Source organism: Medicago truncatula, chromosome 5 (assembly GCF_003473485.1).
Source record: "Medicago truncatula cultivar Jemalong A17 chromosome 5, MtrunA17r5.0-ANR, whole genome shotgun sequence".
NCBI classification, from domain to species: domain Eukaryota; kingdom Viridiplantae; phylum Streptophyta; class Magnoliopsida; order Fabales; family Fabaceae; genus Medicago; species Medicago truncatula.
Window position 1 is genome coordinate 13,449,294 of NC_053046.1, and position 24,839 is coordinate 13,474,132.

At 33.0% G+C, this 24,839-nt stretch overlaps 1 protein-coding gene and 1 pseudogene across 1 annotated transcript; one reads left to right on the forward strand and one right to left on the reverse strand.

The window, feature by feature from the left end:
- Nucleotides 1-19,569: 19,569 nt before the first annotated feature.
- Nucleotides 19,570-20,463, forward strand: LOC11413453 (heat shock 22 kDa protein, mitochondrial). The gene is made up of 2 exons (XM_003612961.3): nt 19,570-19,845; nt 19,927-20,463. Exons 1-2 carry the CDS (start codon nt 19,632-19,634, stop codon nt 20,340-20,342), a joined length of 630 nt encoding a protein of 209 aa, XP_003613009.1. The 5' UTR covers nt 19,570-19,631; the 3' UTR covers nt 20,343-20,463.
- Nucleotides 20,464-22,171: 1,708 nt separating this feature from the next.
- Nucleotides 22,172-24,381, reverse strand: LOC11413454 (pentatricopeptide repeat-containing protein At5g65570-like; annotated as a pseudogene).
- Between the last annotated feature and the right edge of the window lie 458 nt (nt 24,382-24,839).

The window sequence follows — 24,839 nt, forward strand, 5'->3', positions numbered from 1 at the left end:
AGTCTGACTTGACATTTTTAAAATGTTCGGCCTAGCCAATTAGCATGTCTCAAAATCTAATTTGTACTAACAATTTTAAATATAACATTTGACCTATTTATGATAGATAGATGAGATGGCAAAGGCATCATAAAACTCACACACAAAGTGGAGGTGTCGGAGTTCGAATCCGGTCATGACGTCCAGCCTAACAATTTCGATATTTTTGTAAGTTGAGTTAGGACTTATGGGACAACAAACATATATTTTTTTAAAAGGCTAATAAGTCAATAAAATTTTCTAAATTAAAAGAAAGACAAAAAAAAGTCAATAACATTTTGTAAAGCATGTATATCCTATAAAATTTTGTAGAGCTTGCACATCTATTTTTGGCCAAAGACCACTTTTGGTCCTTTTAGTTTGACATAATTCCTAAGTTAGTCCTTTACGTTTCGAAAGTTTCAATTAGGTCTGTTTAGTTTGATAGAATTTTCAAGTTATTAGTCCTTTTAAGTTTCAAATATGTCATTTTAGTTGATAAACTATTTCACCGTTACCCCTGCTATCGTGTCCGTTTAACTGTTGCTGATATAGGCAGTGGAAACCGAAAAGCCAAGAAAAAAATATAAGTTGGAGATAAAAAAATAATTAAAAAATAATTATATTAAAAAAATGAAGAGAAGTGACTACTGGCTCTGCGGGGAAGAAAAATGGTCTGATACACGGTTGCGAAAGATCCGGGCTGGCGGAAAATTGAAGGATTTGTTTGATAGTTTAGGAGATTGTTCATTTTTTACTAAAATATCTTTTTTTTTTTACTCTCTCAAAAGTCTCTTATTTTTAATATTTTTTTTAAGCGATATATATATATAATTATTAATTAACTACAATTAAGAAAAATGTTTTAATGAATACATATAATTTATTTTGTAATTAAATTTGCATAATTAATTATTTTTTTAAGAATGATACACAACTCAAATGTGAACATAATAATGGGTAAAAAACGATTTTCATCCCTCAATGTGTGAGCTGTAATCACTATAATTATTTCTGCATATTTTGTTAAAAGTTTTATGAATTAAATTGACTAGGAAAAACCGTTGCGACGACTAATTTGACTATCTAGAAATAGATTGAATCACCATAATAACTAATAGACCTAAATGCAATTTTCACCGCTCTATTTTAAAGAAAAAGAAGGTTTGGTCCTATCGAATATCGAATATCTATGTTAGCAAACATGTGCATATCGAATATCTATTTTAGGTCATATCGAATATCTATGTTAGTAAACATGTGCATAAAAGGCATTGCCAAACATCTATTTTTATGATGTAACATATTCATTTATGATGGGATTATTAGGTCATATCGAATATCTATGTTAGCAAAAATGTGCATAAAAAACATTACCAAATCATAAATTAACAAAGCACATCATCAAAAATAATATGACAGTAATAGTAGGTAAAAAAAACAATTTTGATCCCTCAATGTGTGAGATGTTGTAATCACTATAGTTATTTGTGCATATTTTGCTAATAGTTTTAAAAATTAAATTGACTAATAAATACATTGAATGACCGTAATAACTAATAAGCCTAACTACTCTTTTGGTCATTCAATTTTAAAAATATATATAAAGTTTTGATCATTCTATTTTATAAATCGGTTTTTTGTCCTCCTAAATTATTATTTTTTTAAATTTGGTCCCCCGCTTACTTTTTGTATTTGCTGCTGAAACGGGAAGCGAAGTAGACCATTTGAAAAGCATGGTACAATATTTGGCATTAAAATATGTTATCATAATTTTTGATGTCATAACTGACGCTTATATTATACAAAGTTGATGTATCTAGTTAAAAATTCAGTCTAAATTTATTTTTGTTGACCTAAATTTCTCTTATAAATAGGACCGGATAGTATTTGAACTTTTTGATGACGGAAAAATCTTTATAACTTGATCTTATTGAAATAGCTATGTATGACTTTATGGAAGTCCGACGAATCACAACACATGATTAATTCATCAGGTGTTTCGCTATAAATACACGCACAACTGCTCACTACACTACACATAACAACACTCAAACCACAAAAACGCAGTAACAATGGCCGCACCATCCCCAACAGCTCCTCAAACTCAGACTACTCTTGAGATAAGAACCGAAACTCCACCACAAGTGCAAACCAACCCTATGGTGGCTGTGGTGTTGGCTGCTTCATCACCGTTTGCTGTGATCCAACTCCAAGAGTACTGTCGCCGCTTTCGAAGGTTTGTTTGCATGGAGGTAGTCAGAGCAACCATTGGATTAGGTGTTGGAGCGTTGCTGGTATATACGTGCTTTTGAATCTTCTTTCCCTGTTAGTTACTTACTACTTCTCATCTAATCTTTTTCATTTAAAACTAATTGTGTCTTTTTTTTCAGACATATCTTTTCTTGAAGAAGAAGTAGCTTGTTGGTAGAGGGGGAGTGTCCGAGCCTTGCCATAGATTAGTTGTTTTCAAACATTGTGTGTTTTTTATTTTCCTTATGCTCTTGTTGTTCTGTGTAATTTCAATTCAATGAAGGCGAGGCTTTGGTAATTTAGTCACGATGATAAACATTAATTGTGTTATTTTCAAAACTTTCATGTTATATCATACACCTTTCTTGATACTTATAACAACACAACATAAGGCATCATAATACATGACAAACTTCTATGGTCTTAGAATAATTTTTTAGTAATACTATATATGTGGCAAGGGCTTGGCACGTGAAAATTTCACGAACCATTTGGAAAATAGAACCACTGCTGCTGTTATAGTATGTGTCTTTCACGCAACTATAGCTTCACATATGAAAAAGATCCTTGGTCGATGTCTGTTACACCGGCAAAAAGACCCTCATTTATAATAATTTCTACTCTTAGTAGTACAAAAAGAAATTTCAGTTCATGAAATTCTTGATCTATCTTTTTTCTTATGAAAACTATAACGATTTACATGCTGAAATATCCATGTTCTATTTTCCACTTCTCAATTTGGGTCCACTTTCTTTCATCAATTAGACAGACTTGTGATTAAATAGATGGAGCTTCCAAAAAAGCACAAGGTGTGAAAACACACACGCAGTGCTGGATAGATCCCATGGAACTAGGTTTGGCGGGTGTGGATAAACTTCTATTATTCAATTGAAAAATAAAAATAAAAACGATCCTGAATCGAACTCATGACAATAGGTTAAAATAATAATAAACAACACACAAGTAAGTTGTGTAACGATTTTCGCAAATATATCTAAATTAATATGGTAGATTCTAGGATGAGGGATCAATCAAGTCTCTTATCGGTGTACCATTTTAATTGACCATTAGATTAATCATATGTTCGTAAATTGAATTTGTTCTCTCTTTAATTTCTTTTTATTATTATATTCATAATTTCCACAAAATTATATGTCATGAGTTTCTTTAATAAAACTGATTGATTTGTGACTGTTACCATAACATTAAGATTACAACTTTACAATTTGAAGCAATAGAAGGGAGAAAGGAAAACGTTAAGTGTGATCCAGTATATACTATGTATAATAAAATCTATGAACTCAAGTAATCTAATGGCTCTTATTGTTAATTTGTGGTGGTCCACCGGTGAGGGATTTGTTGGAGCCCTCATCCTAGAATCCACCAATTAATATATCTAAGTTATATAATAATTCAAGTTTTAGATGATTTTTCAGAGTTCTGGATAATTTTTTGAACATACACTAAAATTTTATAATTATTATTAATCAATGTTAACAAGTTTACACCCATTTGTTAAGAGTTTAAATTAACTAAAGATATTGTTCAACTATATTTCTCAGGTCATATTTATAAGTAAAAAGATATTTTTTAGGTTCATTGAAAACATAATGCATTTGATCTCTATATTAACCAAATACATTAGGTATTGAATAAATCTAAAAAAATATATATATTTCTTATAAATGTGATCGAAGATAGTACTTTTTCTTTCAACTGCGTTCGGACTCGAAATATGATAGTCTCCAAAACATAGCTAAATATGCCGCATAAAATTGGATATTAGAGCATCCACAACGGAGATCCTCAATTTGAAGGTCTTAAACAAGTCCCACCTATACAGATCACTTTTTTATTATTTTGTAATAAGAGTACCTAACAGGTACTTATCCACTCCAATAGATACCTTATGACAAAAAGTCTAAATGGGTCCTACAACTAACTCTTCCTCATTTGCATTCCACCACTAACTCTATTTTATAAAAAATATGTGGGGACCACTAAAAGATGGGGGTCTTAAGTTAGACCTGGGTCTTAGAAGACCCCCAATTTTTTTCCCACAATGGGAGTACCTATTAGGTACTAGGTCTTAAATGGTGAAGACCTCACCATTGTGAATGCTCTTAGAAAATACATTGAGTTTCCAAATCCAATTTAAGTTGTGATTTTTGTCCACTCATAAAGAAAATAATGTTTGATTGTTGTCAATAGGGATAGGAATAGGGCAGACCGAGCCGTACTTTGCTTAAATAGGTCAAACCTAGTTGAAAAAATTAAAGCATAAGTTTGATCTATTAATCTATTAAAGGTTTTACTTTAAGTCCGACTTGACATTTTTAAAAAGTTCCGCCTAGCCAATTAGCATGTCTAAAAATCTAATTTGTACTAACAATTTTAAATATAACATTTGACCTATTTATGAAAAGGCTAGCAAACTTTTTTTTTTTTGCAGATAGATGAGATGGCAAAGGCATCATAAAACTCAAACACAAAGTGGAGGTGTCGGAGTTCGAACCCGGTCATGACGTCCAACCTAACAATTTTGACATTTTTTTAAGTTGAGTTAGGACTTATGAGACAACAAACATATATTTTTTAAAAGGTTGATAACTCAATAAAATTTTCTAAATCAAAAGAAAGACAAAAAAAGTCAATAACATTTTGTAAAGCATGTATATCCTATAAAATTTTGTAGAGCTTGCACATCTATTTTTGGCCAAAGACCACTTTTGGTCCTTTTAGTTTGACATAATTCCTAAGTTAATTCTTTAAGTTTCGAAAGTTTCAATTAGGTCTTTTTAGTTTGATGGAATTTCCAAGTTATTAGTCCTTTAAGTTTCAAAAGTTTCAAATATGTCATTTTAGTTGATAAATTATTTCACCGTTGTCCCTGCTATCAGTGTCCGTTTAACTTATGCTGATGTAGTCGTAAGTTGTTGACTTGGATCAAAACGTTGCCTTTTAAAAGTTTCAGGGTGTCAAAACGCTACGTTTAATGGTCACTGATTAACATTTATAGTGCTAGAAAGGCAGCTATTTACAACAACAAATGTCTCTATGCACTATTAAACGACATTTATAGTGCTAGAATGATATTTTTGACCATTAAACGTAATGTTTTGATACCTTGAAGCTTTTAAAAGACAACATTTTGATCCAAGTCAACAACTTAACGGTTACATCAACATCAATTAATTATTAACTGACAGCATAGGTAACAGTGAAATAGTTTATCAAGTAAAAGAACCTATTTGAAACTTTTGAAATTTAAAGGATTAACTTAAGAATTCTTCCAAACTAAAAGGATCTGTTAAAAACTTTTGAAATTTAAAAAACTAATTTGAGAATTCTGTCAAACTAAAAAGAGTAAAAGTGGTATTTGGCCTCACACATCTATGTGTATGTATGTATATACACACATGAGTCGGTATGATGCATCTAATAGACTTTCCTATAAGTCACCTGTTTAAATTAATAAACTTTTTAAAAAACTTGAACCTATTCGTGTTCTCAACCTTACTTGTCAATATCATGAAGGCGGGTCTAGTCTAGGAGAGTATGTATGATAACGAGTTTTGTGGATATATTCCCTGCATTAATCAATCCACTTCTTCAAGTTTTCTTTAAAGAAGCGTCCACTATTTTCAAGTTGATTAAATTATTAGAAAAAATACGAAAAAGTCCATTTCCCTAAAATCTCGTAGAATGAAAGTACATGAGTCATCAGGGAAATTAGAGAACTTCTAATGTACACTTCATAAATTGAGGTACACCGATACTTCTGCTCCAAAAATTGATAATTTAAAGATCATTTTATAAAATAAAGAGTTATTTATCAATATTTATATTTTATAAAACATCATTTTATAAGAAAAAAACATAATTTCATTGTTTATAAGAATCATATTAAAATTTAACATTTTCTCATAAAAAATAATCAATAATCTTTGTTATATACTATAACAAAAATAAATAAAAAAATAAAAATTCGTCGACACTTTTGTTAAATAAGATCTAGCTATTGTAATTGTTAATGATAGAAAAAATTTATTTTTCTTCAAAAAAACAACTCGTTTCAATATCAAATTAACGATTTGGTGTACCGGTGCACTCAAAAACACAACTCGTTTCAATTATTTTGTGACTTATTCATCGCATGGGGTGAATTCTAGCCACTTAGTTATTTGACAAATAAAAAATTAAGTAAATAGGCAATTGCCCCCTGAAATTGTAAGTTTCGTCAATTACCCCCCTGAAATTAACAAAACTTCAATTACCCCCTGAAATTGCACAATGTTAATCAATTTATCCCCCTCCGTCAAATTCTTCTGTTAATCAACATGATGTTTTGCAAATACCCCCTTGAAGTTTTGCCTTATGTGCGAAATACCCCCCGAACTTAAAAGTTTATATATTTTTTTCTTATACTTTACTCAAAAGATATTAAAGGCAAACAAGGAAGCTTGAGAAATGTATTTAGGATTCAAGGAAGAGCTTAAAGAGTTACTTGGTGAAGGGTACTATGGTAAAGGAGGATTACCAAAAGTGTTTATTGAAAAAAAATACATTGGTAGAGTTGAGGAAATTCAGAAACTTCATGATGACAAGAAGCTTGAGAAATTGCTTGATTGTTGTGAAAGGATTGATGACATTGAAGGAGGAGGCAGTGGATGTGAGGCTTGCGGTGATATAAAGTTTGTTCCTTCTGAACCATGTTATGGAAGTTGTAAAATCTACTATGAAGATGATTATGAAAAAGATGATAATTGTGAGGTTGGTGGGTGAGTGTGGATTCCAAAGGTGTTCCCATTGCAATGAAAATGGCATAATAAGATGTTCCATGTGTTGTTTCTAGTTCCATATTTCATTTTGACATTTAACAATGAAAATGGCCTAAGTTAATTGTTAATTGTTTGTCTTTAATATCTTTTGAGTCAAGGATAAGAAAAAATATATATAAATTTTCAAGTTCGGGAGGCATTTTGCACATAAGTGCAAAACTTCAGGGGGGTGTATTTGCAAAACATCATGTAGACTAACAGAATAATTTGACGGAGGGGGTAAATTGATTAACGTTGTACAGTTTCGCCAAAAGCTCTAGTTCATCAGGAGATGCAAGACTTAAAGCTTCAAAGGTTGTTCAATGGACTTAATCTCGTCTAAGCATTGCAGAAGAGTGAAGCAACAACTACTTTGAAAGGATTTGAAGGCATTGGATGCTTGTTCTTCAAAGAGCGTTGACAAAGTACAAGTGTACGAAGTGTACAACCACCACCTCCACTACTCTATTTTTGTCTCTGCTACAAGACAAGATAAACAACTCTGCCTGCAATGATGTCCCTTCACTATGGGAATGGATTTGAAATTGATCCTTCATAGGACAATAACCATATCAGGAAAAAGATCAATGTTGATTGATCAAAGCTTCAAACGACTCTATTTTGATTTGCTGGCAATTCACAACGTCTCTTTCAAACCTCTATATAAAGGAGTGAAGACTCAGAGATTGGTAATGCATGAAAAACGACTCAACAACAATTTACAAAGTACCAAAACTCTGCTGAAATTGTTCTGCATTCAAAAGTTCACTTAAAATTTCTTATCAACCTTCATATCTTAGAAATTCTTGAGTCTTAAAAGTTTGTATCTGATTTGTATTGTGAACACCACTGATTGTATATCAAGTGTTCAACCTCTAACATTTTTCTTGTAATTCTGTTTGAATTGAGAAGTCTCTTGCAGTTGTGCTTGAGCATTAGAAGTCTCTTGATTGTGTTCAAGTGCATAGGAAGTCTCTTGCAGTTGTGCTTGAGCATTTGAAGTCTCTTGCTAGTTTTAGCATTGAGCTATTGTAATCAGATATTACTTAGTGAACTCTCCTTGGAAGTGCAAGGGGGACATGACTACTTCCGGTTTGTGGAAGGAACCTGTATAATTGTTTTGTGTCTTTCTTCTTTCTCTCCCTCTCTCTGTTTTTATCCGCTGTAAGTTAGTTATGAACATCACTTCAGAAGTAGAACTCTATCTGCTTCTGATCATTGTTTTCAGCTTAGAAGAAAACGAAGAAAAAGTAAACACAATTCAACCCACTCTTCTTGTGTTTTTCTCACCTTCAGTTAGTTGATAACGGGGGTTTGTGGTTTAAGGTCTTGGTGGTCCTGTATGGTGTGTCGGGGGGGGGGGGGGGGGAGGTTGCTGTAGGTAGGACGTGCTTATTCTTCCTAGTGGAGGGAGGTGGGCGCAGAGGGGATGGGGGAGGGGGATAGATGGTTTGCGGATAATGTGAGAATGAAGGTGGATAATGGTGTTAATACTCTTTTTCGAACGGATAGGTGGTTGGGGAAGGTGCCTTTGTGTGAGAGATTTGGTCATCTTTACCTTTTGTTAGATTATAAAGTGAAGTCGGGGGTTGAGATGTTTTCATTAGGTTAGGGGGAAGGGGGAGAAGCTTGGAAATGACAGCGTCAATTGTTTGCATGGGAGGATAATGTGGTGGGTGAGTGTAGGGCTATTTTACTTGATGTCATTTTACGGGTTAATACTCTGGATGAATGGAAGTGGCTTCCCAATCAAGGTACTGGTTACATTGTTCGTGGTGCCTATCAGTTGCTCACTCATCAGAAAGATCATCACTTGGATACGGTCTTGGACAACGTTTGGTATAAACATGTTCAATTGAATGTGTCTATTTGTGCTTGGCGCCTTTTGTGCAACAGATTATCGACTAAGGATAACTTATGCAACAGATTGTTTGGCCATTGGTTGATGTTGCTTTTGTTTCGTTTGTAATTTTGTAAACTTTATGTAGTCTTTCTAGTACACTTTCTGCAGGAGGGACTTCTATTTAGTTGTTAATATATATTTCATTTTGCTTTGTTAAAGAAAAAGTACGTATGAGATAGAATTGTATAAAAATTGTTACAAAATAGTTGTATGAATATCATTTCTCTTTTTATTACGCTAATGTTGTAAAACACGAACAATAATTTTTATTAAATTTTGATTTTCTATTGTAAATTACGAACAATAGTTTTTATATACGAAGCCGAGGCTTTTTGTAGTTTATCAAAGCATTGTTTTATTTGTCCATGTAAGTTTAGCTCAATTGGTAAGGATAATGCATAATGTATGTAAGGTTCGAGGTTCGAACATCTGACACTAAAAAAAAAGTATTGTTTTATTTTCAGAACTGTCATGTTATACCACGAAGCGGCACACCAACTCCCTTATTATCATTTTTGCTCTCTCTTAAAGTTACTTTCAATCTCTGTCTTTTGTTATCTCTCATCTTCCATCCATGAGCACTTCACCTTTCTTTGCATGACACTTCAAAGTGGATTACCTCCAGTCTCCATATAAATGGATGATATGATATATATCTTTGAATTGTTGGAATAAAAACCTTAAGCTATATTAAAAACCGATTGTTTAATGAATCACTTTAATTTGAATTGTTTAATATTATTAACTACAGTCTCAAATGTGAGTGTTGCCTCCTTATTTATATCATACAGTCTTTTCTACTTTTATTTCATTTGTTATTGTTATTTCTATCATAATTTGAGAAGCAAATTTGTGATGGATTTCTAATTTAATTGGAGGCTAGAGTGCATTTGTCTGGGTTTAAGGACAAGGAAATTCCCATGATATTCATCTATAACAAATTGAGATATATTCTATTAGTTCTGAACAGTTTTGTTCATTCATGTTAATTAGGAACCAATTAATCACTGGATGCACTAGCTAAACAAGGAGTAAAAATGAAAAGAATAAAGGTTGACCGACTCGATTGTACGTTGACACGGGTAATACTTAAAAGAAAAAATAAAGATAATTTAATATAATTACATGTGTGTTACTCCCTCCGTCCCTTAATAAGTGACCTGTTTGAAAATGTGCAATTTTGACCTAACTTACTTTGACCATATTTTTCTACTAATATACAAAGATAAATAATATCATATAAGATGTCGTTAGATTCGTCTCGATGAGTATTTTCAAAATATCAAATTTTCATAATTTTTTTCAATATATTATTCAAGATATTTAAACTCAAAATTACGTATTGATATGCGTAATTGAGTCAATTGTGTCACTTATTAAGGGACAGATGGAGTATTGTTGATTGTCAAACATTGACATGTGTCACGTCCGAAACACCTTTTTTTGGTGTTATCTTAGTTAACATTTTGTTGTGTAAGAGCTTTGATGTACCTTCTTTTCATATTACTCATGATTGGGTATCAACTCCAATTCCAACCCTTCGTAGAAAGTTGGAAGAGTGTCATCTAATGATGTTGAGTTTGATGACTATTAATAAATTTTCTTATTTATTGAAAAAAAATGCACATTTTTGTTTGTGAAGAGTGATCCACACGACATTTTATTATACACTATTCTATAAAAAAAATATAAACCTTATTATAATTATTATATTATCATCAATTAAAAAATTAGTTAAATTTCATTAAAATATGAACAATTCATAACAATAATAATAAAATAAGGTAAATGAAAGAGTAAAATTGAAAAGAAAAGATACAACCCAAAAAGATGTATTCCTTTGTATATTTGTATTTCGGTGTAACATTTTTCTTTCAATTTCCTTTATTTAGCTATCTTCTTCCAATTTTACCCTCTCATTTAATTGAAGGGAGGCTAGTACAACTTTGTCCGGGTCAATGACAAGGAGTCATTCCCATTTTATTTTATTTTTTCTTAAAGGAGGAGTCATTATTCCCATGAAGTCCGATACTCGTCTATAACAAATTGAAAAAAAATCTTTTTTTTTTTTTATAGATAGACGAAATGGCAAAGCCATTTTAAACTCAAATGCATAAGTGGAGGTACGGGGTTCGAACCCCTGTCATGATATCCGGCCTAAAAATTTTGACATTTTGCCAGTTGAGCTATAATTTCTGGATAAATTGAAAAATATTCTATTAGTTATATTTAAAGTTGTAAATTGTGAATGAATGATTAAGCAAGCTATTAAACAAAAATGCATGGGATAAATGGACATTGTCTAATAATTATATTGAACCCTAATCAACTAAAATGCATGGGATAAATGGACATTGTCTATAATATCGTAAATAAATAAAATGCATGAGAGAAGTGGGCATTTACTATAATTTCAAAATCAATTCATATGTATGGGATAAGTTGTCACTAACTAAACTAACCCTGATATACGGGACAAACTGTAATTTATAAAAGAAAAATCTTGCTAAAACGTTTATACTGTTTAGAATATCACCACACTTCAATTCTAAAATGATATTGAATCATCATCGACTAAAATACATGGGATAAGTGACCATGGACTAAAATTCCAAAAATAACCAAAATACATAGGAGAAATTGACATTGATTAAATAGTATAATCATACATGATACATGTTGTCATTAATAAAATGCACGAGAGAAGTTCAGATTGATTAAATTAACTATCATGCACTTAACAAATTTTCTTTAATAAATTTTCAGAATTAAATCAAATAAACGGGAGAAGTTGTCACCGGCTAAACTAACTTTGATACGCGAGACAAGTTGTCATTTATAAAATTGTTCTTGATAAAGCGTTAATACTATTTAGAATATTAGATCTCTTCAATTCTAAAATGATATTGAACCCTCATAAACTAAAATGCACGGGATAGGTGAGCATTGACTAAAATCTCATAAATTGATCAAACTATATAGTTCTAACTACTCAAAATTATCCCAAACTACTCCATACATTTTTTAAATTTTGCTCACAAATACATAATGTCGAGTTCATACTACACAAAATCATCCACGACCAACTAGTATGCACGGGTATGTTACTAGTTATTCCCATGAAGTCTGATACTCATCTATAACAAATTGAAAAATATTTTTTTTTTTGGTAGATAGACGAAATGGCAAAGCCATTTTAATCTGACACACACAAGTGGAGGTACGGGGTTCGAACCCCCGGTCATGGTATCCAGCCTAAAAATCTCAACATTTTGCCCGTTGAGCTAGGATTTCTGGATAAATTGAAAAATATTCTATTAGTTATATTTAAAGTTGTAAATTGTGAATGAATGATTTAAGCAAGCTATTAAACAAAAATTCTAGTCTTCCTCTTTTTCTTATGAGACATGTCCTTTCTTTAATTAGAATAATTGTTACTATTAATTTCTATTTCTTATCATTTGTACTTTCGATCGCATCACTAACTTCAACGTTTCACAAATTCAAAGCGGATCAGGATCTCCGCCATGAATCATATCTCAACAATTTTCAAAACCTACAAACCAAAACTAAATAATTTTCTCCTATTTATCTTCAAAACTAAACCAAAGTTCAACAATAACGACAATGGAGGTTTCGAAAACATTTGCTAAAAACCCTTTTGGATTCTAATTAATAAGTATACCCCACTAGAGAGAGATCGCGAGGAAGTTTCACTTTCAATAACAAAGATATCGTTAAACTTTTAAAGGGTTGAAATGGAAGTTCTGGATGTCAAAGCAAAGCTTTGATAATGACCAATCAATTTCACATAGTGCAAACTGCCAAAGTTCCATAAATATTTGGGAGTTGCAGTACCCAACAAATGTATCAATCCAAAAGATTCAAAATAAAACTCTAATGCCCACCTTCACATCAAGCGCGAACTAGAATCCGATTTTCTCATACTCTATAAAATTCGACTCTAAATCTCTAATAATATGAACATAAATATCACTAGCTAAAAAAGCGAAGTTATAAATAGGTCTTGGAGCATAAAGATAGTACCAATTAACGGTATAACGGGACCTTCCACGGCCCTTTCAAGAGAGACAGTTAATAAAACATCAGAAACCAAAATCTAACAAAATGTGTCTGTTAGTCTACAGGAGGTAACCATCATATCATTTGAAGTGACAAAGTTAGTCTATAATGATAATATTATTCACAAGTTGAAGGTGACTCGTCAAGACGTGTGATATGTACACCAACCACTAATGGCACCTCCTCCTGTTTTGAAGGAAGAACTTTAAAATGAAATGAAATGTAGCTTGCCATCTATCCATCAGCTTGCTTGTGCAGTTTGAATGAAAGCTTGAAGCAAACTCTGAGCTGCAAATGTTTGATCAGGTGTTCCAGATATCACAACCTTCCCTCCACTTGTACCGGTGTTGCTGGGATCAAATACAGTAACATCTGCACCTGAAATCTGGTCCCAGAAACGACACTAGAGCATATTAATATCATCTTTAATAGACTATTTCCATAATCCCTATACAAATAAAAAATGGTAGCAACTGAGGTTTGGCATTTGGAGAAGACAAAAAAAATTACTGTGGAACTCAACAAAAGGGGACAAGGAGACGATAATGGTACAAACTTACTTGTGAGGTTCTTAGGCCAAATCGCTAAAAAGTCAGTCTATTGTCCTATATCAGTTGAAAGATGGGATGAGATGTCCGAAAAATGTAGTATAGATCAATGGCAGTGTATTGAGGTTTATATTTTGACTTTGTTAATTTTTTTTGTTTGTTGATGCGCTTTTTATATCAAAATATTGACCTTTAAATACATTTCTAGAAACATTTTGAGTTTGACTATGCTGCTGGAATCAAATGGGTGAGGAGTACACTAGCGGATAGATGGAGATCCTATAAATATAGCTTAAGCAAGTAGAAAGTTTGGGAGAAAAACTAATTGGATATGAAAAGACTAAGGAACAACTTACACAGGCTATATAGAAGCTTACAAAAACAACTGAGCAACTTACACAAACGAACGGTCAACTTGAACAAACGCAATATCATTTGGCAATTATGGAAAAGTTCATGCAACATAAATTTGGTAATGAGTTGTCTATGTTCATCAATAATGTTCCTCCATTTTAGTTTTCACTTATCAATGTTGCACTCTAACTTTTCACAAGTACTATATAATTTATTTTTTGAAGTTAAGTAGTTGGAGTATTATAATTGTTAATTAGTTTATCTTTATGTTGGTGTCAACTTTTGATAGTTTTTTTTTGTTACATCAACTTTTGTTAGTTATTTTCAATTATATATGGAATATTTTGTTTTTTTTTTCATAATTGTGTTTATTATTGAGGTTAAAACATCAAAGTAGGGTGTATGAAATCCACCTGCAATTTTAAAAAAAAAAAATAATAATAGTAAAATTACCCACGGTTCTGACAAACAAAGCCTTTTAAATCAACCCAAAATTTAAATTAGCTAAGGCTTGACTGTGGTTAAATATCATATATTGACCGTAGCAAAAATTTACGGGAAAATTTGGCTCTTATTTTAGCCACGTGCTAACCGTGGCAAATATTTAATTTTGGAAAACTGTAAAAACAGAGTTGCCACGGTTTGAGTGTGGCTAACATTTGTTACCATGATTTCGAAGCTCTTAGGTAAATGCCAATTTGACCGTAGCTAAAAATTTGTTACCACGAGTTTTTGGTAGTGTGTATATAAAAAAGTTTTTTAAGTGTGGCTAACATTTGTTACCACGAGTGTTTGGTAGTGAATATATAAAAAAGTTTCTCGAAATATTGTATATTAGACAGAAAAAGTGTCACGTTACGCGTGTATTAGCGAAATCAAAGCGGAAAAATCTATGGTCTGCTAGGCACCAACCCTGTTGGCAAAAGTTATGGTGCATAAGTTATTTCCTTATGCACCGTGCATAAACACATCACAACCATCAGATTTCTTTTATTTTGAACAAAAATGATTTTGGCTCACTTTGAAGGTGTAGGAAGCAATTATATTAGGATTTATACACGGTGCATAAGGATTTCCTTATGCACCATAACCACTCCCAACCCTGTTGCCTACAACCTTCCAAAAAAAAAAAACCTACAAACGTATACCTATCAATTAATATCTAAATACCTATCTCTGACTCTTTAGCTAAAGATTCACGCAGTGCTGACGTGATTTACGCAGTGCTTACGTATCTTGATTTTCACTCACTTACGTTTCAGAAAAAAACAAAAGCCTACAAACATACCTATCAATCGTCAATCAATAATATCTAAACATTTTCCTTGTATCTTGATTATAAAAAGAAACTCTCTAGCTTATCTTGATTATAAAAAGAACATTTTCCTCCTGGCCTACAACGTTTCATGAAATGCTTACGCTTACGTATCTTGATTTTCATTCATTATAAAAAGAAACTCGCTAGCGCTAATGGCCACACCCCACAAAAAGCTAAGATTTGCTTTGCTTCTCGCTTCTTAGTCTCTCCTCCCTTGCAGCAATAATGGGCACACCACCCCCAACAGCTCTTCAAACTCAAACTACTCTTGAGATAGAAACTGAAACTCCACCACAGCTGCAAACCAACCCTATGGTGGCTGCTTCATCACCGTTTGCTGTGATCCAAGAGCACTATCGCCGCTTGCTAAGGTTTGCTTGCATGGAGGTAGTCAGAGCAATCATTGGATTAAGTGTTGGAGCGTTACTCGTATGTGCTTTCCTTGTTAGTTACTACTTCTCATTAAATCCTTTTTATTTAAAACTAATCGATCGTGTCTTCTTTTTTCAGACATATCTTTTCTTGAAGAACAAGAAATAGCTTGCTGGTAGAGTGGGAATGTCCGGGCCTTACCGTAGATTAATTGTTTTCAAGCATTGTTTTTTATTTTCCTTATGCTCTTGTTTCAGTCTTTAGTTTCAATGTTTTCGTTCTTCGTGTAATTTCAATTTCAGTTATATATGAAGGTGAGGCTTTGGTAATTTATCAATAAGCATTGTTTTATTTTCAAAACTGTTTATTTATAACGATGCAGCAAAACAATAAGCTACCATTTCACTAGCACTTCACCTTTCTAATTTGCATGGCACTTCAAAGTGGATTACCTCCCGTCTCCAGATAAATGGATGATATCATATATATATCTTCGAATTGTTGGAATAAAAACCTTAAGCTATATTAAGAACCGATTGTTTATATTATACACTCTTTTCTACTTTTATATCACTTGTTATTTTCTATCATAATTTGAGTAGCAAATTTGTGATGGATTTCTCATTTAATTGGAAGCTAGAGTATACCTTTAGTCTGGGTCTAGGGACAAGGAGTCATTCCCATGATATTCGTCTATAACAAATTGAGATATATTCTATTAGTTCTGAACAGTTTTGTTCATTCATGCTAATTAGGAACCAATTAATCAGTAGATGCACTAGCTAAACAAGGAGTAAAAATGAAAAGAATAAAGGTTGACTAACTCGATTGCACGTTGACATGGGTAATAATTAGAAAGAAAAAAATATACATAATTTAATAGAACTACATGTGTGCATTATCGAACACAGACATGTGTCTGGCCGGACACACCTTCTATCAATTTGTTGGTGTTATCTAGGGGTGTTCAAATCCAAATCGATACAAAAAAAATCGAAAACTGCAAAAGATCGAATATTTTTAGATGTGTTTGGATGTTGTTTTGGAAAAACCGCTATAATTAGATCGGATTTCGAATTGCATTTTCAAAACCGAACCAAACCAAGCCGAACCATGAAAGTAAATTTTTATACTTGTTTATTATTTTATTAGTATTATATATTGCACTAATATATTGCTTATTGGTATTTAATCTTATATATTGCATTAATTTAATTTATATTATTACTACTTCATCTATATCAAGTATAATCAATCATTTTCATTGGGTAATGTTAACTTTTTTAATAAATTTGTGTCATATTTTGTACCAAACCTACTATTTTATTGTATATGAGTAATATTAATATTGATAAAAAAAATTACATGTTACACTTTGGATATCCAAAAACCGATCTAAATTAAACCGCATATATTTGAAGGATCGGTTTGAATTTTTTTAACATAATCATCCAAACCGAACCGAACCGCACATAATTTTTATTTTGGATCGGTTGACTTTTTTACCTCAAAATCGATCCAAATCGGTTGTGTAAGAACTTTGATGTACCTTCTTTTCATATTACTCCGGTACATGATGTTGAGTTTGATGACTATTAATAAATTTTCTTATGTATTGTAAAAAAAATGCACATTTTTGTTTGTGAAGAGTGATCCACACAACATTTTATTAACACTAGTCTAAAAAAAAAAACTTATTATTATTATACTATCACCAATTAAAAAATTAGTTAAATCTCATTAAAATTTGAACAATTCACAACAATAATAATAAAATAGTTTAAATGAAAGAGTAAAATTGAAAAGAAAAAATACAACCCAAAATGATGTATTCCTTTATATAGGAAAATGCTTAGTATCGCGAAGCACTCTTTCGTGAAAAAATGTGAATGGCGTTGCACGTTTCTTTGTAGCAAGTCGAAACGCGTCGAGTCTCCGAGTTTGGCTCGGTTCTAGGATAAGATGGATTTTCCTTCCTCCTAAATTGTATTGCTTTAAAGATCGAACTTCAAAGCCAACAACATATAAACCAGTTCCTCAATTTTGACAATTTTTTTTTATCAGTTTCAAATTAACTTTGTGGAATGAAATAGAATGGTTTGTGAAATGAAATATTGGATTTTATGGTGTAACATTTTTCTTTCAATTTTACCCTCATTTAATTGGAGGGAGGCTAGAGCAACTTTGTCTTGGTCAAAGACAAGAGTCATTCCCATTTTATTATGAGGCATGTCCTTCCTCTAATTAGAATAATTGTTACTATTAATTTCTATTTCTTATCATTTGTACTTTCGATCGCAACACTAACTTCACGAATTCAACCTGGATTAGGATCTCTGCAATCATTTTCTGTTGGTGATTTCCAAAATAATGGAATCACTTTAAAACCAAGAGTTGTAACTCTTCATGGGAATCTTTCATATACATTGGAACCTTTGGCAAATAGGTGCTTAATGAACATTTGCATTGATTCAAGTGTATATGATTATAACCTTTGGCAAAAAGGTGCTTAATGAATCATAGCATTGATTCAAGTCAAATGGGTGCTTTCTCTCATGTGAAGAGTCATATAATGCACTATAAATGCTTGACATTTGGGCATTAGTTGGACATACAGAAAAGGACACAACTACACACAATTTGGACAGAAGTTTGTTACATTAACAACATAATTCTTCATCATTCTCTTATTCTAAATCATCCATCAATTCTCTAATGCATGAGTGAATTGCTGGAACCATAAATATGTAAAATACGGTTAGGAGATACGCTTGGTGTGGTTGTGCAATACACGTCAAGGAACTCATAGTATCCTAAAGGGGATTCGTCGATCATTCCTATTGCATCCAATATACATTTATTGGTGGGGGCGAATCGAGCCAAAAGGTTAGTGTGGCAACCCCATACGCTTTGAGTTTTACATGCATGATCATTAAACATTTCAGGTTTCAAGTGCAGTAACCTCTTCCCAACAAACAAGATATATAACATTTTCTCCTATTTATGTTCAAACCATTTCATCAATGAACTTCTTTAATGTTGGAACTGCCTTTCTCTTTTAGCTGAATCAGCTAGAGAAATTGATCAACGTATAGATGAATCATACCGTCAAATCATGGAGGCGCTTACAAGAATGCATAACATTGTGCAAGTAAGTAGATAAGAAACAACAATGAATATATCACGCCATAGTTTAAGAGTCTATTTCTACAAACAAGAACGATATCTATTTTTTTTGGCGGCTTAATTACACTTATCCTCGCATTTTGACCAGCTCACGAAAATGGTCATGCCTCTTTCAAATCAAACAAAATCGTCTTAAACTATCATGTTTTTTGCAGTTTTAGTCCTACATCTTATTTTGAACTGCAGAAACGCAGAGAAATTGCAATTTGATGCCGTTTTAGACCTACCTCTATGCTCAACCATTGCAATTTTGACATCACTTTGTACTAAATAAGTTTCACGAAACAATAGTGGTGTGTTCAACTTCCGTTACGCCATAGCAGCTACCTGCTCTGCCCCTAATTATATGATATTTTGTTCATTTCACACAAATTAAGAAGTGTAATTAATATTGTATGAGAACGTGAAATTATAGGTCATTTTACAAAATTATCCTTCACTAATGGCATATGAAATATATATTAAAGAATTGAAAGAAGAGAGTAGTTCTCCAACTAACATATAATTAGGTCAAACAACTGGTAGATGTTTTTTAGTTGAAATATGCATGCCAAATAAAATAATTCAATTTTAAAAAATAAAAATATAGTAAAAATAAAAGTGAAAGCATTAAAAAACATTTTTTTTAAGACATGAAATGAAATTGACCATTATCTTTTAGTTTCTTTTTAACCAAGCAAGTAGTACTACTTACTCAAGTGAGACTGAGGAATGTATAGTACATCTCCGGCCTCCAATTTCCCTAATCCCAAACAAACAATCTTCTCCCGCAAGCAATGGCTGCTTCCTCTCTTATCGTAAGACACTTCCTCTCCTCCTCCGGTGGTCCCCTTCGCACAGTTGGCTCTTCTTCCCGCTCTTTCAACGCCAACCCCATTCCCCCTCTTCTTCGCCCCGTTGCTGCTTACCGCTCCCCTGAACGATCAACCCCGCAATGTCGACACTGGGTCTTTGTATTACAATGTCAAAGATCCTCGCTTTTCCCGTACGGTATATCACAGTATCTTCAATTTCTCTGTTACATTGTTTGATTTGATTGATTAATTAATTGATATTTAACTTTGTTTTTAGATTCCTTCAATATGGGTTCTCCAACTAGCATCTGGAGCCAAGTCTATAATATGGGGCGACAATTGTTTAAACTATTAGAGGAACAATGCTTTTCTGTGAGAGAGACTGAGGATTCTCTTCGTATCCGTTTGTATATGTTTGGACTTGATAAGGAAGATGTGAACATCACTGTCGATCACAAAACTCTTACCATTAAAGGTCTTAAACAAACTGAGGAAGGTTCTCGTCAAGTTCTATCTACCACATATGATTTAACTGGAAAACCTTACAAGATTCATCAGATTAAGGCTAAGATAAAAAATGGCTGTGTGCTCAAGATTGTCGTACCTAAAATGAAGGAGGTTAAGGAAATTCAGGATGTCAAGATTAATGTTAAGATTCAAGATTGTAGAGAAGAAGAAGAAGAAGAAGAATAAGGTTTTGATAGTTAGTCGCTGACTTAGCATTGAGACTTTAACTTTTCACTGTATAGTAGTAGTTACTTGAAAAGCTTAGGATTGAGATTGACTGTGTATGTTTTGAATTGCTTGATTACCATTATCCAATACTATTTCACTTTATGTTCATAAAGTTTGCATTGAATATGTTTACTTAATTTGTTTTTGTTTACCATTTTTTTCTAATTTTAGTAGCATCTTTGAAAACTTTGCTTCGATATGTGGTTAAAACCGTTGGAGATCTAGACATCTTGAAATGATTTTGTAAAAGAAGGTTGTAGGTAGAGTATTGGATCGGGAGAAGAATTTGGTAGGTGATGGGATTGTGATTACAATGTCAAATTCTGTAAAGATCATCTTCGGGTGTCTAACATGTTGCAACCTTCCTTGGAACGTTAACTTTGTTCAGTTTCTTTTTGATTTTCCTACGGCTACTAGAATCTTTAATAATTGTCTTTTTGAATTTGTTAAAGAGGAGAAGAGGGTAGAAGAATGGCCTTTACTCGGTTCGTGGTTCATACCGTCTTTTCATAAATGAGATTATGAATACTATTCATCTGTGTGACCAGTAGTTGGCATTTAATTTGGAGGCTTAAAATACCTTCAAAAGTAAAAAAATCTGCTTTCGGACGACTTGTGGTTACTGATAGACGACACATTTTTGGCTACAGGAACGTGAGGTTGATTGCGCAACTAACTGTGTTTTTCGAGATACAAACATGGAAGATAGTGTGCATCTATGGTTTACATTTTCCAATAGTAACCAGTGCTAGAGAAACAGTTGAATTTGGACGCAGATTTAGCTGCCACGGCTGGAATCAGCAGCGTTTCTGCTATCATTTTGGTGTAAATCCTAGAAATGATTCTTCAGATGAGTCTATTAACATTGGAGTGAATCATAGCAGACATGTAGATCTCACTATACTATTTTGTTTAAGAAAGTAAAACAATGTCATTGTAATATCAATATTAATTTTGAAGAATCAACAAAATAGTGTTCAATGTTGGCAAAGAATTGGTATATGGCAAATGATTGGTACAGGTTTTGAATTCTACCAAGTCTGTGGCAGAGAATATCCTGGATATTCTGCAACTTTATGCCTTGTTTGCTTGCACTCTTTGGTCAATATAGAAGCAAAGAAATTATGTGATTTGGAGAAATGAAATTGTCCAAAGGAATGAAGTCAGACCCGAGACAGTCTTGTATGGCATCGACCGCCTACTGGATATTATAAGTGCAACGCCAACGCTTCCTTTTCAACATCTTGAAACAAAGTTGGTATTGGTGTTTGTGTCAAAGATGATCAAGGTCACTTTTTTCTAGCTAAAACTGAGTTTCACCATTTACTGATATTAATGTTGGAGAGGCCTTAGGCTTACTAATTGTTGTGAAGTGGGTTCAGGAATTGCATTTGAACGTGGTATTGAGCCAAACCCTAAAGGTGTGGTGGATAGTTTCAACAGTAACAAGTTGGATGAGTCCGCCTTTTGTGCTATTACCGAAGATTGTAAATATTTTTTCTCGCCTTTTTTCACAAACTCTAATGTTGAGTTTATTAGGAGGCAAGTCAATGAGGTTGTTCATAACCTTGTTCGAGTAGCCATGTCTTTAATTAGCCTCCATATTTTTACTGATATTCCTACATCTATCCAGACTTTGATTGTTAATGAAATGCTATAATTCTCTCGTCACAAAAAAAAAGTCACTCTTCTCTGCCACTTAGTGTGCGTAACTCATCATTAAGCTCTTTGAAACCAAAAGAAGAAAAGGGCAAGATGAATAATAATAATAATTATAATTTAATAATTCACCAATAATCTTTTCAAGAACAAATTCCTCCTTTAAAATGATGGAATCTCTTTGCATCTCTAGCAATTATATCTCTTCCAGTAAGTAAAGAAACAAATTTTATCCAACTGTGGCAGTCCCCACAAACTCTAAGATTCTTAAAAATCCTGATAGTTGTACTCTTACCACAAGTCTTCCATAAAGCAAAAGCTATAGCTAATTTTTCACTGTGATACAAATTTGGTATAGCTAAGTCTTCCATAAAGCACTAATCTTTTTCTCTTCCTCCAAATCCTGCAACACAAATTTGGTATCAGGATCATAACCCAAAGTTTTAACCTTCTCTATTAATTCGTGCAACATTTCTAAAATTTCACGAGCCCTTGGGTGAGATAAATCTCCTGCCATAAAAGTATGAACCTCTCGATCGATATCAACCAACTCATGGCAGGACTTTTCTTCAACCTCAAATCTCTTCCTGCGCTTTTCATCTCGATCACATTGTCCCATTTTCCAGCTGAAGCATAAATATTTGTCAAGAGAATATGAGTTTCTCCATCCCTAGGAGCTTGATTAAGCATTTTTCTCATAAATTTCTCCGCCATCTCTACCTCTCCATGAATCTTACATGCATTCAGCAGCGTCCTCCATTGTACCACATCCGGATTTTCCCCCTCCTCTATCAACATCGCAGCCTCTTCAAATCTCTTAGCTCTTCCTAACAGATCAATCATACAAGTATAATGATCTCTTGTTAATTCAATACTGTGGTTGTTCCTGATGAGAGAAAATATTTGACACCCTTCTTCAACTAATCCTGCATTGTTACATGCCAAGAGAATACTAATAAATGTCACGACATTAGGTTCAAGTCCCAACTTTTTCAATCTCTTAAACAGCTCAAGAGCTTCATGCCCAAAACCGTTTTGCGCATAAGCATAGATCATTGTGTTTATGGATACTACATCTAACTCGGTCAACGAATCAAAAACAGACCTTGCCTTTTCTACATTTCCACATTTTCCATACAAATGAATCAGTGCAGCATCAACATACTTGTTTCCTCCTAGTTTCACAGTTACGGCATGGATTTTTTCCCCGGCTTCAAGCATTGCAAGGCTTGAACAAGCATGAAGAATACTACAGCAACAACAACAAACAAGCCTTATCCCACTAAGTGGGGTCGGCTACATGGATCAAATGACGCCATAGTGTTCTATCAAAAACCATAGTTGGATCCAACTCATTGACCTCTAAATCTTTTCTAATGGTTTCTCGAATGGTTTTCTTAGGTCTTCCTCTACCTCTTTTAACCTGACTCTCCTCCATTTGATCTACTCTTTCAAGCATGAAGAACACTAGATATGTAAAATGATTTGGACTAATTGAACAGCGGATCATTTCTCTAAACATCGACAAAGCAACCTCCTCTCTACCATTCTGCACAAGACCAACTATAAAAGATGTGCAAGTCACATGGCTTGCATAAGAAAGTTGATTAAACACCTTTATGGAATCCTCAACCATGCTGCATTTTGAATACATAGTAAGAAGCGAAGTCTGCGAAGCAATAACAGATTCCAAACCAGACTTAACAACAAGACCATGAATCAGTTTACCATTAACTAAATCTCCTAGATTACCACAACTAACCAAAACACTTGCTAAAGTATATTCATTAGGCTTAACTCTCCTACCAACCATTTCCTCAAAAACCTCTAAAGCTTCACCATCAAGACCATGCTGATTATACCCAACAATCAATGCAGTGAATAAGACAACATCTTTATCCAAAACACGGTCAAACACAAATTGGGCATCCTTCATTTTACCAAATTTCGTATACATATCAACAATGCCGGTTGCAACAAACCCATCGGACACCTCAAAACCCAAAACCACAGCCAACCCATGCGCTTTCTGCCCCTCACGTAAAACTCCCATTTCTGAAAAAGCCTTAAAGATCGCGGAGAAGGTGTAAGCATCCAGTAAAACACCGTCAAAGAGCAAGTTGTTGTAGAGCTCAATGGGTTCTTTGGTCTTTCCAAGTTGTTGTAGGAATATCAGTAATAAAACACCTCTACTCTTTATTTTCCTATATTTGAATTTAGACCCCTAATTAAAAATCAAAATTTGACCCCAATTGTTTAGCCTTTTTTATTACGTGTGGAAACTTTTTTTAATTTTACGCTCCTGTTCAAAAATCTAATACCCATTGTCCAACCCCATTCTCAAATCTCAATATTCTCAATTGTTCTTCAGATTTCAAATTCCATACAACTGCAGTGTTATACAAGTGTTGTCTTTTACGTCTTTGTAGTCGTTGTTGTGTTTTAGATTCGATCTCGTTGGTTCTTGCTCAATCTCGGTTGTTGTTGTTGTTCAATCTTGCTGCACCGTGAATTTTGAATGTATCTTTTTTTTTTTTTTGACAAAATGAATTTTGAATGTATCTATATTACGGTTAAAATTCCTATTTTAATTAAAAACAATCCCTTCTAATTTGAATTTTATAATTCATTTCATAAAATTGTAAATTCAAATAACTTGTTTTAGAATAATTTGTGGGTGGACACAAGAATTTGGACCATCTATTTGATCACACACATAAAAGTGGACATGCAATAATCATTTGAAAATTAATTATTATTTTTTCTAATTTTTTCTTTTTATGTGTATGTGACTAA